General features: G+C 45.5%; 2 protein-coding genes across 2 annotated transcripts in view; one reads left to right on the forward strand and one right to left on the reverse strand.

Moving 5' to 3' along the window:
* LOC139268760 (neurogenic locus notch homolog protein 2-like) overlaps positions 1 to 18,494 on the reverse strand; it is a 209,585-nt gene that overhangs the window by 73,534 nt on the left and 117,557 nt on the right. Inside the window, exons 7-9 of the mRNA XM_070887431.1 lie at positions 12,456 to 12,611; positions 7,488 to 7,673; positions 5,708 to 5,821 (exon numbers count right to left, since the gene is read on the reverse strand). Coding sequence (XP_070743532.1) covers positions 5,708 to 5,821; positions 7,488 to 7,673; positions 12,456 to 12,611 — 456 coding nt within the window. The remainder of the gene's footprint in view (positions 1 to 5,707; positions 5,822 to 7,487; positions 7,674 to 12,455; positions 12,612 to 18,494) is intronic.
* On the forward strand, positions 8,489 to 8,706 carry LOC139268765 (small ribosomal subunit protein uS14-like). Its single transcript, XM_070887439.1, is given in 1 exon segment — positions 8,489 to 8,706. A coding segment is annotated over 1 exon segment (168 nt). The 3' UTR covers positions 8,657 to 8,706.

An 18,494-nucleotide genomic window follows, 5' to 3' on the forward strand; every position in this document is an offset into this window, starting at 1 on the left:
AAATACAAAAGGTTAGTATGCAGACACAGCAAGTAATCAGGAAGGTAAATGGAATGTTGGCCTTTAATGCAAGGGGGAATAGAATATAAAAGCAGAGAAGTCCTGCTACAACTGTACAGGGTATTGGTGAGGCCACACCGAGAGTACTGCATACAGTTTTGGTCTCCGTATTTAAGGAAGGATATACTTGCATTGGAGGCTGTTCAGAGAAGGTTCACAAGGTTGATTCCGGAGATGAAGGGGTTGACTTATGAAGATAGGTTGAGTCTATACACAACGGAGTTCAGAAGAATGAGATGTGATCTTATCGAAACATATAAGATAATGAGGGGGCTCGACAAGGTGGATGCAGAGAGGCTATTTCCACTCATAGGGGAGACTAAAACTAGGGGACATAGTCTCAGAATAAGGAGCCGCCCATTTAAAACTGAGATGAGGAGGAATTTCTTCTCTCAAGGGAGTTGTAAATCTGTGGAATTCTCTACCCCAGAGAGCTGTGGAGGCTGGGTCATTGAATATATTTAAAGCGGAGAGAGTTAGATTTTTGAGCAATAAGGGAATAAAGGGTTATGGGGAGCGGGCAGGGAAGTGGAGATGAGTTCATGATCAGATCAGCCATGATCTTATTAAATGACGGAGCATGCTCGAGGGGTGAAATGACCAACTGCTGCTCCTACTTCTTATGTTCTTATGTCTAGTTGTGATTTAAACCAACCCCAAAAGGTGGGTTTTATTACAATCGGGACCATACAGGCAATGAAGAATTTGCAAACATTACACTGACAAATCAAAGGCATGTAGGTCTGGGACTTGAACTCTACCACCTCAGTGCATGGACATCAATGGAAGGGAACTTGAGCTGGCCAGACAACTTAACAGCACGAACACTTAGAAGAGCACCGATGCATAGCCCTGTTAAGAACTAAGGCGGGGTTAATCTTGCATACATTGGTATGGGGAAACACTAGTGCCTTCCTTGGGGAGAAAAGGGAAGGTAAATAAGGGAAAGATGCTTTTATGCCAGTTGCTGGTTCAGAATGGCATTGGCGAGACGGCTTGGGAGCTCAGAGACCATTTGCCCTCTTCGCTGATCATTGGCACCTTGCACAAACCAGTAGAGGAGCAAAGCTGGAAGGCAAAGAAGAAAATGGACAGGCATTTGAATGAATTTTGATTAAATTATTTCGCCAATAATCTTGTTTCAGGTTAAGAGACACCACGACCCAGATTTGGTGTAATTTGCCTTCAAAGCCGATGGCGAAAATTTGAAGAGACTTCCTGTAAATGTCAGGCCTGCTGCAAATGAAACCATCAGCATGAGGCTGCTCTTACAATCTGGCACTGCTACAAGTACACTTCTGAGAGTGCTGCATTAAGGTCAAGATCAATAACAGCCAAGGAAAAAGAGATGTAACAATATAAAATATGATGATGATTATGTATGTGTTTTATCATATACAAGTCAGATATTCACCTAAATGTACATACACATAATGAGCCAAAAATTACAGCCTTGCCGGGTACGTATGAAATGCGCACGGACCCGGCGAGGTCTCGCAAAAGCCGGCTCTCGGTGCATAATGCATTTTGTTTGACAGATCCAACGCACCCCGCAGGACGGACATCCGCGAGGCAGAGATTAGGCTATTTGCCCAACTCATGCCCAGCAAATGTCCTTCAAACTCTCACGCCTGGTAAAATCCTACTTACTTTTTAAAAATGTTACGCTGGTAAAAGCTTACTTTTATCAGCGTAAGAGTTTTAACAAATAGAAAAATTAAATTTAATCACTCATTTTTACATTTAAAATCCTATCCATTAAAGTAAGTTTATTTTGAACCCGATTAAAACTCAAAAAAAAATTTTTTTTTTTTCTAAAACATTTAATTACATTCAATTTCAATTAATTTTAAATATGCAAGGTGTTCTTTTATTTATTGTGCTGTGTTTCTTGTTTTAGGGTTTTTTCTCATTGATAGTAATGGGAGCCCGTACAGAGTTCCCATTATTATCTGAGAATAACAACTACTTTTATTTAGTACGGCTTTATTTCCATTGGTGGCGGGGGCTATTATGAGGGGGCATAGTTTTAAGGTGGTTGGTGGAAGGTTTAGAGGGGATTTGAAGGGAGGGCTTCTTTACATAGAGGGTTGTGGGGATCTGGAACTCGCTGCCTGGAAGGAGTGGTGGATGCAGAAACCCTCACCACTTTTAAGAGATGGTTGGATGGGCACTTAAAGTGCCGTAACCTGCAGGGTTAAGACCTAGAGCTGATAATTGGGATTAGACTAGATGACCTTTTGTTGGTCGGCGCAGATATAATAGTAAGTACTGCAGGGAATAGAATACGGCCAGGGTGATCTTCTGGACTAGTTTCGATTGCCTGGATGGGTCGGAGAGGAATTTTCCCAGATTTTTTTCTCCCTAAATTGGCCTGGGTTTTTGCCTCTCCCAGGAGATCACATGGTTCTGGTTGGGGTGGAGTGTAGATGTTTTTAGTATAAGGAGTGTTGCAGTGGTGTGGGGCGGACTGGTTGGGCTGGGTGCTCTTTGCCTTTCCGTTACTGTTCATGGGTTTGTATGTAACCTTTAGGGCTGCTGACGAAGGGCCATGCGGCTCTTTGTCGGCTGGCGCAGACACGATGGGCCAAAATGGCCTCCTTCTGCGCTGTAAACTTCTATGTTTCTATTTATATAGCACCTGTAACATAGTAAAATGTCCCAAGGCGCTTCACAACAATTTTACAACATGTTAGACATTGACCATTGAGGGAAAGAGAGAAAAAGTGAAGAAGAAAGTGAAAAAGAGATTAAAAACTCGGATCCAAAGAATACTAGATAGTGATTGGTGGTTCAGGGCCACGTGACTCAGCATAGATGTTGGTGTGTGGAAAACATCTTCCCCGTGCGCTGCAAAGCGAAGGAAGGTCTCTGACTGGAATCCTACGTTCCTCCGGGACCATCGGGTAGTTTCGTAGATTTTTTGGGGGGTCGGAGGCATTCGTCCGAAGGAAGCCACCGACCGCAATTTCCACCCCCCCCCCCCCCCCGCCACCACAATATATACACATATACATAAATATATATGACTTAGGTTATCAGAGATAAAACTGAACTGTTGCTGCATCACTTTGCTAATTAATTATCAAAATATCTTTCCGTATGACTGAGGCACGTCCACATTTTTTTCTTCTTGGAGGTGCCAATTCTCTCCACGCTTCTTCATGGCGTGAAATGCTTGCTTTTATTCAGACACGAGTCATTCACCAGTGTCTGAGTCAAGTGGCCACCATTCACGTAGATGGCTCGACACGGCGCGTGGGCAGGCTACTGGGCGGCTGAGCGCATCATCGCGAAACCCGACCCAGTGCAATTTCATCTCGGAAACACTCAGTCACATGAATAGTGACAGTAATAGCTGGGGAAAGGAAAAGGTGAAAAAAAGTTACAGAACCAGATCCCATCACCTGCTGTACAGTCCAATAAACCAGAAGGACAAGAACGGCCTCTGGGGCGGGGGGGGGGGGCGGGGGGAAGAGGGGGTGGAGGGAAGAGGGGGTGGAGAGAGATATATGTTCCAGAATTTGCCAAACGGTGTATACAACAGTCCAGCAGGATTCAAATTGCAACCAAACAGATGCTCCTGAAAAGGTTAAAAGAAAAAAATCCTTAAAAAAATAAAGGTTGATGGAAAAGCAGACCCAATTTTTTAATTCCTTGTTGGAAGCTGCGCGGATTTCTTTTCCACACTCTGGACCCTTCAACAATGTGTCTTGCGGCAGACAAGTTTCTGACTCAGCACTTACCTCTCGTTCCTCCTCCCCACCCCCCACGCCGCCTCCTTCTCTTCACCTCACCCAACTCTCACTCCTCCCCCACAACCACCTCCAATGCACCAATACGCCTGGGCAGCCACAAGGTCATGAGCCCCAAGAGTGCTGTCATTTACAAGCGAGCAGCTTAAGAGTTCACAGAACCTCGCCTCCTCTCACAGGGAGATCAGTAACAAGGGCATTATTATTTTGTGGGTGGGGAGGGGTGCAGGGTGGGAGTAGGAAAGAGAGGAGAAAAATCTAACAAATGCTGTTGTCCTACAATGAGAAACAGTACTCTGATTGTGTGCATTAGAAGTGGCCTCTGCAGATTCCTTCACACTCTGCAACGAGGCTGCCGACCCATTGGTATTCAGGGCAGACAGGGCTCCTCTGCTCTGCTGGCCCTCTTCTCAAGCAGCACTGATGGATTAACTGAGCAGAATAGGTCCTGTCAGAAGCAGTCAGACGCTACGGGGGCTGCGAACTGCTTTCATTAGAAATATACGGCAGCATCAGACAACATGACGAGTTATGAAAGGACAGTGAGGTCTATTGTCAGACGACTGGCCAAATCCCTTGTCTGAATAATTTATTATTAGTTACTGTCGGAGAAATGACATGGTTATGAGTAGCAGAGCGCGCTCTAAAGAACAGCGCCGTCATGGTGGTCATGACACAGGGTTAAGGGTGCACTGGGGAAATCGCAAATCCCCAGGTGACATTTTTGCTCCTATTCCAGCTTCAGAACCCTGCGCAGGATTGTAGTTCCTTATGGAAGCTCAGGGCAGCCCACTGAATGGCAAGTCTCGCTGGCACCTGCATGCCAATTCTGGGATGGCCATTATCGAAAGGTTACATCCGCATGAATAACAGGAATAGGTTTTTCACTCTCAACATCATCCATTCCATCTCAGACAGATTATTCGACTCTAGGGGAATCAAGGGATATGGGGATCGGGCAGGAAAATGGAGTTGAGGTCTGCTATGTATTTGCTTCATGGGTTCTTTGCTTAAGAATTCATAGCAACACATTTCTATTAAGAACTAGTTGGGTTATTAACAAAAGGTTTAACGATCACGCCACACATTACCAGTTCATCCACCAATCTCACAACCACCTGCCTCATCGTGGATCCCCTGCCCCCAACTGGCTGGGGTTTTATTGAGTCTTGTGAACATCACATGACTGGTTAAGCCACTCCTAACTCAACAGCTCTTTTGTTGTTAAATAACTGAATACTCACAGGTGCATACATTACAAGGTCAAAGATCAGCCAAAGATCTTACTGGAATGGTGGAGCAGACTCAAAGAGACGTATGGCCTACAACGGCTCTTAATACTTGAGTTCTTATTGCCCCGATTGCTTGAAATGCCATCACAGCTCGTTCTTGATGGCACCTACCTCGACGTACATTCCCCAAATGTATCCACAATCCAGAAATACTATTTAAAAGCTGAACCCGGACATAGGCTCCTCACAATTTGCTGTCACACAGCCACACCCAATCCTGGCCTCACGGTGCCCATCCTGGTAGTCGCATGATTGGATGTACTGTCACTGCTTATAGCGGGTAGATAATGTCAGCACCAATGCGTCTGCTACTAGTGTAACCACTTCGGACAGAACAAATCTTGCAATAAAATCCAGTTGACACAATCTATGTGGAGCAGTCACCAGCGACATGGAGTACTGCATTGACCAAAGTCCGATTTCCCACAGGAACATGATCAGCTCAGAGAAATGTGCAGCAACCGAGGGGAAAGCGATCCATGCTCCCATCTATAGGAGGGTGTTTTAAGAGTTATTGAGGTGGTCCGAACACAGAGGAGGACATCTACTGTGACTTTTCTTCATGATTACAGTTCTTTGCATCTCAAGAATTCTACTCACCAGGCGGGCACTTGCACGCAAATCGGTTCACCTCATCCTTACATACGCCGTTGTTCAGGCATGGCTGGCTTTCGCACTCATCGATATTCCGTTCGCAGTACGTCCCCATGAAGCCTGACATCAGCACAACATCAAGATTCAGTGAAAGGCTTTTACAAACAAACACTTCGAACAACACAAGTTTACTTCTCAGCAAACACGACAGTGACAAATGAGGTTCAACAATAAACTCTGATCTTAATGGAATGAGGAGTAGGCTGGACGATGCTATTTATTTCCATCCATCCTCTACATCATTTCCTACTCATGGGTGTCAGCCGTGGCTCAGTGGGTAGCACTCTCTCTTGCCTCCGAGTCAGAAGGTTGTGCGTTCAAGTCCCAATCCAGGCTGACACTGCACTGCAGTACTGAGGGAGCGCTGCACTGTCAGCGGTGTCGTCTTTCAGGTGAGACGTTGAACCGAGGCCTCGTCTGCCCTCAGGTTGACATAAAAGATCCGAAGAGGAACTGGCAATCAGATACCTGGCAGCTGAGGAACTGCAGGTGCAAGCCACATCCTACCACGAAGTGGTGCGGCAGGCCAGAACCGGAGACTGGTTAAACAGGGCCATCCAGCAAGGATCGAAGTCAGGGACGTTGGTTTTCACTATCCCCAGATAGAGGTGTTGGGGGAACGTTCGTTAAGCTCTCGGATGACAATTTGGAGGAGAAGTGGGAAAAAAATCACTGCATTGGGAAAACAGGCCAAACTCTGGCATTTTTGTATGTTCATAACACACTGTACCACCTCTGAGAAGTGATCAGAACACCAGAAGCTCCAACCACGAGCGCCTGGATTATACCTGGGTATGTGATAAGGGACAAGCTGATGTCAGTCTCAAAAAGTGGCCATTCAGGCTTTTGCCGGTCTCTCTATGATAATCTCCACACTACATAAATGCAATGTGACTATAGATGCAAGCATCTCCACTGACAAGACTCCGACTTATATTTGATTATTTGCATAATTTATTCAACACGCCATTGTGTCATTTTATAAAATGCACAGAGGTATACATGTTGGAGTTGTGTCACTTCAGTCCAACCACCTGTCTAAAATATTGCCTGGGGAATTGCTAAACATGTGCCGCGCTTCTGCTTATAGGCTTTTCTCTTTTCTTCTGGCATTTGCATCACAAATTTAAACCAACCCACATTTACTATTTGCCCATTTAAATTTATTGTTTAGTTTATTTATACTGGGCGTTTTCCCTGCCTCATCTTTGGCCCTGTTGCAGACTATTTAGTGAAGTTTGATTGCCATGGTAAGTCTACAGCTCCATAATCATTGTATCACGGGACCATCAGCAACGTAGAAAATTAACTGGCCCGTGTGATCTATGGATAGTGGGAGCATGTGTGCGCACTAGGTCCGTGCAGCAGAGCTTGGTCTCCAGTCGTCTTGGTTAATCCTTGCCACTGGATCAAGACCTAGCTGTCAAGCCCGTGTGGTGGCTGGTGTGCAATGTTAAAAGAATCCACGCACGGGAATTTCCACCCTTCAATATGTAGTTCGACACCTAGAATGTCAAGTCACACCTGTGAACTCATTCCTTTTTGGTGTGGAAGTGGGTCACCCTCGATAGAGGGACTGCCTAATACTATACTATACTAGAAGATGAACTGGGACGGACCTAGGGGTCTTTTTATCCCTCCCCATCTAGCAGTTCCTATATTAGAGTGGGATTACTGACCTCCCCTGCACCCTCCCCCACCCCCACCCCGCCCTTCCAATTCTCACCTGGCATACAGATGCACTTGAATTCGCCGATCTGGTCCAAGCAGGTGGCATCGTTCTTGCACGGCATTAAGATACACTCGTTGATGTCGATTTCGCAGCGCGCACCTGTGTAACCTACGGCGCACTCACAGCGGAAAGAGCCCTTGGTGTTGACACACTTCCCTCCATGCTCACAGGGATTGCCACCTACAGTAGAAACGTACAAAAGTTCAGTGACAGTGACATTTGCTTGGACTCTTGCCCAATGTGTCCTGCAGAGCATCAGTGGTGGGGGAAGGAAAGTAGCATCATCAGTACATATGTTTCCATTTTTGTGAGAAACATACACCCTCTTTTTAAAGTTATTGCCCTCCCTCAAAACTTAATCCCCTTGCAGCACATAGCATCAACCCTGCCAAGCAAGCAGGCCATTTGGCCCTTAGCTTCAAGTGATCACAGCCCAGAGACAAATCTCCTTCCTGTGCAGGGGGCCCTCTTTGGCATGCAGGAACCAGTCCACATTGAGGCAAGGAGCTCAACAATTGGAGGGTCACAACTACAAAAAATCCTCATCACCACTACTCTTAACATTTTTGTGACAAACTCAAAAACGTTGCCTCCCATCTTTGAAGAACATGGGAGGGATGTGACCGAGAATAGTTCAAGAGAAAATAAAATTGTGCTTGCTTCTCTGATGGCTCAACCAGGTATGCCTGGTTTGTGCTCTACGGCACCACAATGAGACACAAACCCCAAGTCAGGAAAGAAAGCTCTCCCTTTGCTGATCACCATCCAATGACCCCATTAGGAAAACACGCCTGTGCAGACCATCAAGTGAGATCAAGATTAAGCTCAGCTGTATCATCAGTACTCTCAAATGGCCACATGAGTCTGAAAACGTCTGATCTAAGAAGCTAAGCGGAGTCAGACCTGGTTAGTAATTGGATGGGAGACTGCCGAGCAACATTCGGTGCAGCTTGGCTTATTTTTGGGGGGAGGGGGATCTTCCACTGTTGCCGGAGATGGGTCACCAGCTCTACTGGTCTCACCCCAGGAAGTTCGGCCACTGCTCCCGCTCATGCTGAGTCTGTGCTAACTGACACGGCCTGATCTGGAAGTACGGCTTAAACATGTGCCGCCAGTGTTTCAGACAATACGCCAAGGATATCGGCTTTGTCAAGTTGGACTAAACTACAAAAGAAGCAGGAGTACAATCTAATTCAGTGTGAAAAGGAAGTACTCGGCATGTTGGAACAACCATCAGCTGTGATCTCCTGGGAGAAGCAAACTTTCAGTAATGCTCTATTTTTGTAAATAAAATTAGCTTGCCATTTTAAAAAAAAGCCACAAAAAATGGCCACTTGAGGACGGCACTAAATTATGGGCATGTGTGAAACTGTATCCCAGGATAGAGATACTCACCCCAAAAAAGGAGGAAAGAGAATAACTGGCAGGCAAAATGGGAAAATTGTTGTAATTGGGCATGATTTACTTTTGACATAAATCAGAGATTATAAATTACATCTTACTTTGGAATTGACAATCACACAGGTGGAGCACAACACTATTGAATGGTTTAATTTACATACCGCAATAATTCCTTCCTAAGTCAGCACAGATTTGTTGAAGGCAGATCGTCTTTGACGAAGCTGATCAAGTTTTTTTGTTGAGGTAACAGAAAGGGTTGACGAGGGCAATGTAGTTGATGTGGTGTACTTGGACTTTCAAAACGGCGTTTGATCAAGTGCCACATAACAGGCTTGCCAGCAAAATTGAAGCCCATGGAATAAACGGGACAATGGCAGCATGGATACGAAATTGGCTAAGTAACAGGAAACAGACTAGTGGTGAATGGTTGTTTTTCAGACTGGAGGAAGGTATACAATACCCCAGGAGTCGGTACTACGACCACTTTCAAAATTTGCAGATGACACAAAACTTGGAAGTATAGTGAACAATGAGAAGGATAGTGGTAGACTTCAAGACAGACAGACAGGCTGGTGAAATGGGCGGACACGCGGCAGATGAAATTTAACACAGAAAAGTGCAAAATGATACATTTTGGGAGTACCTTCACCACACAGACTTCAGCGGTTCAAGGCGGCGGCTCACCACCACCGTCTCAACGGATATGTAGTAATTGGGATTATGGAGACATGGCTCCAGGGTAACCAAGGCTGGGAACTCAACATCCAGGGGTATTCATTATTCAGGAAGGATAGACAGGAAGGAAAAGAAAGTGGGGTAGCGTTAATGGTTAAAGAGGAGATTAACGCAATAATAAAGGACAGACATTAAGCTTGGATGATGTGGAATCTATATGAGTAGAGCTGCGAAACACCAAACGGCAGAAAACGTTAGTGAGAGTTGTGTACAGACCACAAAACAGTAGTAGGGAGGTTGGGGATGGCATCAAACAGGAAATTAGGGACGCTTGCAATAAGGGTACAGCAGTGATCATGGGTGATTTTAATCTACATATGGATTGGGCTAACCAAACTGGTAGCAGTCCGGTGGATGAGGATTTCCTGGAGTGTATAAGGGATGGTTTTCTAGACCAATATGTCGAGGAACCAACTAGAGAGCAGGCCATTCTAGACTGGGTCTTGTGTAATGAGAGAGATTAATTAGCAATCTGGTCGTGAGAGGCCCCTTGGGAAGAGTGACCATAATATGGTAGAATTCTTCATTAAGATGGAAAGTGACAGATAATTCAGAGACTAGAGTCCTGAACTTAAAGAAAGAAAACTTCGACAGTATGAGACGTGAATTGGCTAGGATAGACTGGCGAATGGTACTTAAAAGGGTTGATGGTGGATAGGCAACGGCAGACATTTAAAGATCACATGGATGAACTACAACAATTGTACATCCCTGTCTGGCTTAAAAATAAAACAGGGAAGGTGACTCAACCGTGGCTAACAAGGGAATTTAGGGATAGTGTTAAATCCAAGAAAGAGGCATATAAATTGGCCAGAAAAAGCAGCAACCTGAGGACTGGGAGAAATCTAGAATTCAGCAGAGGAGGACTAAGGGTTTAATTAGGAGGGGGAAAATCGAGCACGAGAGTAAGCTTGCCGGGAACATAAAAACTAACTGCAAAAGCTTCTATAAATATGTGAAGAGATTAGTGAAGACTAATGTAGGTCCCTTGCTGTCAGAATCAGGTGAATTCATAATGGGGAACAAGGAAATGGCAGACCAATTGAACAAATACTTTGGTTCTGTCTTCACTAAGGAAGACACGAATAACCACCCGACATTAACAGGGGACCAAGGGTCTAGCGAGAAGGAGGAACTGAAGGAAATCCTTATTAGTCAGGAAATTGTGATAGGGAAATTGATGGGATTGAAGGCCAATAAATCCCCAGGGCCTGATAGTCTGCATCTCAGAGTACTTAAGGAAGTGGCCCGAGAAATAGTGGATGCATTGGTGGTCATTTTATGGACTCTGAATCAGTTCTTACTTTTTAAAAAAGGAGGGAGAGAGAAAACAGGGAATTATAGACCGGTTAGCCTGACATCGGTAATGGGGAAAATGTTGGAATCAATGATTAAAAGATGTAATAGCAGCGCATTTGGAAAGCATGGATTTATGAAAGGGAAATCATGCTTGACAAATCTTCTAGAATTTTTTGAGGATGCAACGAGTCGAGTGGACAAGGGAGAATCAGTGGATGTGGTGTATTTGGACTTTCAAAAGGCTTTTGACAAGGTCCCACACAGGAGATTAGTGTGCAAAAGTAAACCACATGGTATTGGGGGTAATGTATTGACGTGGTTAGAGAACTGGTTGGCAAACAGGAAGCAAAGAGTAGGAATAAACGGGTCCATTTCAGAATGGCAGGCAGTGACAAGTGGGGTACCGCAAGGTTCAGTGCTGGGACCCCAGCTATTTACAATATACATTAATGATTTAGACAAAGGAATTGAATGTAATATCTCCAAGTTTGCAGATGACACTAAGTTAGGTGGCGGTGTGAGCTTTGAGGAGGATGCCAAGAGGCTGCTGGGTGACTTGGACAGGTTAGGTGAGTGGGCAAATGCATGGCAGATGCAGTACAATGTAGATAAATGTGAGGTTATCCACTTTGGTGGCAAAAACAGGAAGGCAAAATATTATCTGAATGGTGACAGATTGGGAAAAGGGGAGGTGCAACGAGACCTGGGTGTCATGGTACATCAGTCATTGAAAGCTGGCATGTAGGTACAGCAGGCGGTGAAGGCAGCAAATGGCATGTTGGCCTTCATAGCGACAGGATTTGAGTATAGGAGCACGGAGGTCTTACTGCAGTTGGACAGGGCCTTGGTGAGACCACACCTTGAATATTGTGTGTACAGTTTTGATCTCCTAATCTGAGGAAGGACATTCTTGCTATTGAGGGAGTGCAGTGAAGGTTCACCAGACTGATTCCTGGGATGGCAGGACTGACATATGAAGAAAGATTCGATCAACTCGGCTTATATTCACTGGAATTTAGAAGAATGAGAGGTGATCTCATAGAAACATATAAAATTCTGATGGGATTGGACAGGTTAGATGCAGGAAGAATGTTCCTGATGTTGGGGAAGTCCAGAACCAGGTGTCACAGTCTAAGGATAAGGAGTCAGCCATTTAGAACTGAAACAAGGAGAAACTTCTTCACTGTGAACCTGTGGAATTCTCTACCACAGAAAGTTGTTGAGGCCAGTTCGTTAGATATATTCAAAAGCGAGTTAGATGTGACCCTTACGGCTAAAGGGATCAAAAGGTATGGAGAGAAAGCATGATCAGTCATGATCATATTGAATGGTGGTGCAGGCTCGAAGGACTGAATGGCCTACTCCTACACCTATTTTCTATGTTAGGGGTGAACCATAAATGCTGGATACCCACATCCTCCAAAAATATATATATAAAAAATATAACAAAACACTCATTTGGTCCTCTGTCGAAACACAACCGCCAACATAGCAACGTGAAGATCGACCCAATGTCTGGCGACTTACCCAGGGAGCATTCGTTGATATCCTCATCACAGACAGTTCCCCTGTATCCAAGGGGACAACTACAAAAGAAGCTGCTCTTCAGGGGGTTGGTTTCACACGTGGCTCCTTCGTGACAGGGATTACTAACACATGCGTCATCCACCTGACAGAAGATCCCTAAAAATAAAGAACCACTTATTATAAACACACACACACACACACACACACACAAAATCATTCATCATTTCCTCAATAGAGAGGAAGGAGCAGAATTTACTGAATTAAGAGTACTTTTTATTACCATCCTTTTCCCCTCCGCAACTCCCCCCACCCCCTGCCACAAAGGAATCACTCCACTTAAGTTAGCCCGAGTGGATTCCGACAGTGCAACTTAAAACCTGTTCCGGAAACCTTTTTCTGATATTATTTTCCTCCCTCCACCATTCCACAGAGGAAAGAGGGCAAGTTTGAAAAAAACAAGATTAAAAGTTCGCATTTCCGACTCTTGCCTTGTGATCGTGACTGTAAAGCGCACGTCAGATGAGATGGCGAGTAAGCCAAGCAGTGGTGCCCCAAGTGAACCACTAAGCCTGGAGCCCAATGTGAAGAATGTCCAGTTTGATAAGGTATTATTAGCGATTGCTCTCTGTGTGAGGAGAGTGGAGAAAGGGAAGAGTATTTTTAAAATCGAAGAGTCGGCTGGGTGTCTTGACCTCCATCAAACCACAAACTGATTTGGTAGAACTGGGAGGCTCGACAGGACGACAGTGTGCTTGACAACTTCTGTCGATAATCTCTCCAGGGATATTACTCTGCATGCCTAGCCACACAAGAAGAAATTATGGCAGATGACGGAGGTAGGGTTTACGGAGTGTCTGAAAGGAGGAAAGAGTGTGAGTTCCAGAGCTTGGAGCCCAGGGAGCTGAAGGCACTGCGTTCTCTAGCCACCGACTCCATCCCTCTCCCTAGTATCAATCCAAGGCGAAACCAGACTGTTCGGAACAGAGGTGTCAAACTTGACCCTGAAATGAGCTTCCGCTTACATATCTGTGACATAACTAAAACCGTCTATTGCCAGCTCCGTAACATCGCCCGTCTCCACCCTTGCCTCAGCTCAGCTGCTGCTGAAACCTTCATCCATGCCTTTGTTACCTCTAGACTTGACTACTCCAATGCACTCCTGGCTTGCCTCCCACATTCTACCCTACGTAAACTTGAGCTCATAGAAAACTCGGCAGCCCATGTCCTAACTTGCACCAAGTCCCGCTCACCCATCACCCCCGTGCTCGCTGACCTGCATTGGCTCCCGGTTAAGCAATGCCTCGATTTCAAAATTCTCATCCTTCTTTATAAATCCTCCATGGCCTCACCCCTCCCTGCCTCTCGAATCTCCTTCAGCCTCACAACCGCCACCCCCCTCCTCCTCAGAGATGTCTGTGCTCCTCATGCGGATTTCCCTCATGTTTTAACCAATGTTTTCCTCATGCTTTTCAGGCACAATTACAATAAAAAACAGCCCTGTGAAGAAAACTACTACGTGCTGCAAGATAATCAGAGAAAAAATATACTTAATGAGGGTGCTGGGTACACTGATACAGGATCTCAAGCACTATACTGTTAAAATCAAACACAATTGGGCTTCCCTGTATGCAATTAGAGTAGAAGGATCCATTTATAATGTCCGAAAAATTTCCTCCAATTAAACATTGGGAAGACCGAAACCAATGTCTTCCACCCCCACCACAAACTCCAGTCCCCTGCCACCAATTCCATCCCTCTCCCTGGCCACTAGTTAGTTATGTTTGGACTGAACTGACCTGTTCGCAACCTAGTCATCCTTGGAAGCTGAGCTTCCAATCACATATGCGCTCCACCACTAAGACTGGCAACTTCCACCTCTAATATTGTCCATCTCCGCCTCTACCTGCTGAAACACCTCATCTATTCTTCTCTTATCTTCGGACTCAACTATTCCTACGCTCTCCTGACCGGCCTCCCAAATTCCACCCTCCGTAAACTTGAGCTCATCCGAATCCGAACTCATGCCATGTCCTGTTCACCTATCACCCCTTTGCTCGCTGATTTAACATTGGCTCACTTCCATCAACACCTCAATTTTAAAATTCTCATCCTCGTGTTCAAATCCATCCATGGCCTCGCCTCTCCCCATCTCCATAACTTCCTCCAGCCCGATAATCCTCGGAGATGTCTGCGCTCCTCCAATTCCGGCCTCTTGTGCATCACAGACTTCCTTCACCCAATCATTGGTGGCGGTGCCTTCAGCTGTCTCGGACCCAAGTTCTGGAATTCCCTCCCTAAACCTCTCCACCTCTCTCTCCTCCTTTAAGATGTTCCTTAAAACCTACCTCTTTGACCAAGCTGTTGGTCACCTGTCCTAATGTTTCCTTCTTGGGCTCAGTGTCAATCATTTTGTCTGATTACGCTTCCGTGAAGCTCCTTGGGACATTTTACTACAATAAAGGAGCTACTTAAATGAAAGTTGCTGTTGTTGTCTTTAGCAATGTCACCAGATATTGGCACGCACACAGCAATAGTCCGTACTATCGTGCAAGACACCATTAGATCTTGTTGTTGGATGCATAATTATTATAAAAGAACGTGGCCAGAGTTGAATGCACTGTATCGCAACTCAATGAAAAGTAAAATGCTTCCATTTTAATCTGAAAGCAGGAGTCTTGCCACCCTATGGCATCTTCAATTCTCTTAAATAGCTTTTTGTTTGGTTGTTGAAGTGGGTGTGAACACTCAGTGCTGTGGACATCAAGGGAATCAGCATGAGGGAGTTACTGAAGCCAACCGTGGGAGCTGAAACAGACAGTTGAAATGACAGAATCACCAGGATGCTGCAGATGTTAGTTCAAGCTCCTTCAAGTGTTCCATCTAACTCATTCCAGACAGTTATCCTGGTGAGGTCACTGCCTCTCACTACTGATACCAAACAGAAAAAGCATGGGAAACAACTAAATTCTGTTGACCTGAACAGCAATATTTTTTTGCAGATTGTAAAAAGGATGTGCATGGCAAGTCAAAACATCACACAGCATTGATGGCGAGCACCACAAATAGAGAATGGGATTACTTTTGAAAACAACACAAAAATGGCTCCCTTCTCAGCTGGGAGAGATCATCGGCAAGAATATGTTTTCGATCGGCACACAGGTGCAGAACAATTGAGAAATGCAAGCAACAACATTTTGCAATTAACTGTTGAGAAGCACGTTAAGACCACGGTCAAGTACGAGTCAGTCACACGGATTGGCTAAACACTATCCTTGTAAAGCTTAATGATTGCAATTCACACAGAAGGCTGAATTATAACAATATATATTTTTTAAAACATGCACAGTTATTCCAGATTTTAAAATCCACGGTTGTTCTTAATAAACATTGCCCATAATTAGCCATCTCCGTATGCTTCTCCCAATGAGATGAGAAGTGTAACACAAGGTTTGCTTGAGTGTACGCCGATCAAACGGGCATCTCCTTAAATGACAGCTTTCCTATACCAGGGAGGGCTTCACAGCATCAAATACATTTCTCTGCATGCTGCACCACGTTCATTACCAGGGCTTAATGCACAAAGTGGATATTTTAATTACTCTTGGGATGTTGCAGCTTCCCATTACACGTCCATCCTTTCCCAATAAAAATAAAAATCTGTTGGACGCCTTCCAAGTCACTGGCTCAGGCACGAGGACATTAATACAAGTTACATCAGCCAAGAGCGGCAAGGCTTGTTTAGTGGCCATTGCAGCTATTGGGGAGAACAGTCGGGAGCAGTTGGGGTAACTGTTCTCCAGTGGGCCATCTGCCCTCGGCACATCCTCTTGCCTCAGTTGCGGGTAAAAGGAATGCTGTTTCTGCTCTCAATTGTTTTCCCTAAACAACAATTTGAGGAATGTTGAGCGTTTCCACTACATTGCTGACAACCTACAAAAATTCTACCGACTGATTTAATAGAATTTTCAGGCTTTCAGTTCAACATCTGAGTGTAATACACACTGGTGGAGTCAACTCCACTGACCAGCAGGACACCAATCTGGCAGCTTATGTTTAAAACTCTGGAGGTCAACATACGTCAAGCAGGAGGCGGGAGTTCGTGAGGCCTATAAATGGCCCAGCAGGAGTCCGGGGATCGACGACAGCGATGAGTAGGAGGCGGGAGTTCATGAGGCCTATAAAAGGCCCAGTGGGAGTCCGGGGATCGGCGCTAGTTCGTGAGGCCAGCTGGTGCAGGGGCAGGGGCAGAAGGTAAACAAAGAAGTAGAAAGAAATCGAAAGGTGACATCACAGCCAAGGCGGTAAGTGATTGGCTGGTGATTGGCGAGTAGTCTTTCTTTTTCTTTTACTTTATCAGTCGGTAACCTTTATCATTATTGTTGCCAAATTAAGTTAATCTAAGGGTTAAGTCATGACAGGAGAGTTCGGACACGTGTCATGCTCCTCCTGCGCTATGTGGGAAGTCAGGGACGCTTCCAGTGTCCCTGATGACTACATGTGCAGGAAGTACATCCGACTGCAGCACCTGACAGACTGCGTTGCGGCACTGGAGCTGCGGGTGGATTTACTCTGGAGCATCCGTGATGCTGAGAATATCGTGAATAGCACGTTTAGTGAGTTGGCCACACCTCAGGTAAAGGGTACACAGCCAGATAGGGGGTGGGTGACCAACAGGAAGAGCAGTGGAAGGAAGGTAGAGTGCAGGGGTCCCCTGCGGTCATCCCCCTGCAAAACACATACACCGCTTTGGGTATTGTTGAGGGGGTGACTCATCAGGGGAGCAGCAACAGCAGCCAAGTTCATGGCACCGTGAGTGGCTCTGCTGCACAGGAGGGCAGGAAAGAGTGGGAGAGCTATAGTGGGAGGAGATTCTATTGTAAGGGAAATAGATAAGACGTTTCTGCGGCCACAATTGAGACTCCAGGATGGTATGTTGCCTCCCTGGTGCAAAGGTCAAGGATGTCTCGGAGCGGCTGCAGGACATTTTGAAGGGGGAGGGTGAACAGCCAGTTGTCGTGGAGTATATAGGTACCAACAATATAGGTAAAAACGAGATGAGGTCCTACAAGACAAATTTAGGGAGCTAGGAGCTAAATTAAAAGGGTAGGACCTCAAAAGGTAGTAATCTCAGGATTGCTACCAGTGCCACCTGCTAGTCAGAGTAGGAATCGCAGGATAGCTCAGATGAATATGTGGCTTGAGGAGTGGTGCAGAAGGGAGGGATTCAAATTCCTGGGACATTGGAACCGGTTCTGGGGGAGGTGGGACCAGTACAAACCGGACGGTCTGCACCTGGGCAGGACTGGAACCAATATCCGAGGGGGAGTGTTTGCCAGTGCTGCTGGTGAGGGGTTAAACTAATATGTCAGGGGTTGGGAACCTATGCAGGGAGGCAGAGGGAAGTAGAATGGGGGCAGAAGCAAAAGATAGAAAGAAGAAAAGTAAAAGTGGAGGGCAGAGAAACCCAAGGCAAAATGCAAAAAGGGCCACATTACAACAAAATTCTAAAGGGACAAAGTATGTTAAAAAGACAAGCCTGAAGGCTCTACACCTCAATGCGAGAAGTATTCGTAATAAAGTGGACGAATTAACTGCGCAGATAGCTGTTAACGGATATGATGTAATTGGCATCATGAAGACATGGCTCCAGCGTGACCAAGGCTGGGAACTCAACATCCAGAGATTTTCGAAATTCAGGAAGGAGAGACAGAAAGGTAAAGGAGGTGGGTTGGCGTTGCTGGTTAAAGAGGAAATTAATGCAATAGTAAGGAAGGATATCAGCTTGGATGATGGGGAATCTGTATGGGTGGAGCTACGGAATACCAAAGGGCAGAAAACGCTAGTGGGAGTTGTGTACAGACCACCAAACAGTAGTAGTGAGGTTGGGGACAGCATCAAACAAGAAATTAGGGATGCGTGCGATAAAGGTACAGCAGTTATCATGGGCGACTTTAATCTACATATTGATTGGGCTAACCAAACTGGTAGCAATGCAGCGGAGGAGGATTTCCTGGAGTGTACTCGGGATGGTTTTCTCGA

The sequence above is a fragment of the Pristiophorus japonicus genome, chromosome 8, assembly GCF_044704955.1.
Source record: "Pristiophorus japonicus isolate sPriJap1 chromosome 8, sPriJap1.hap1, whole genome shotgun sequence".
Classification (NCBI taxonomy): domain Eukaryota; kingdom Metazoa; phylum Chordata; class Chondrichthyes; family Pristiophoridae; genus Pristiophorus; species Pristiophorus japonicus.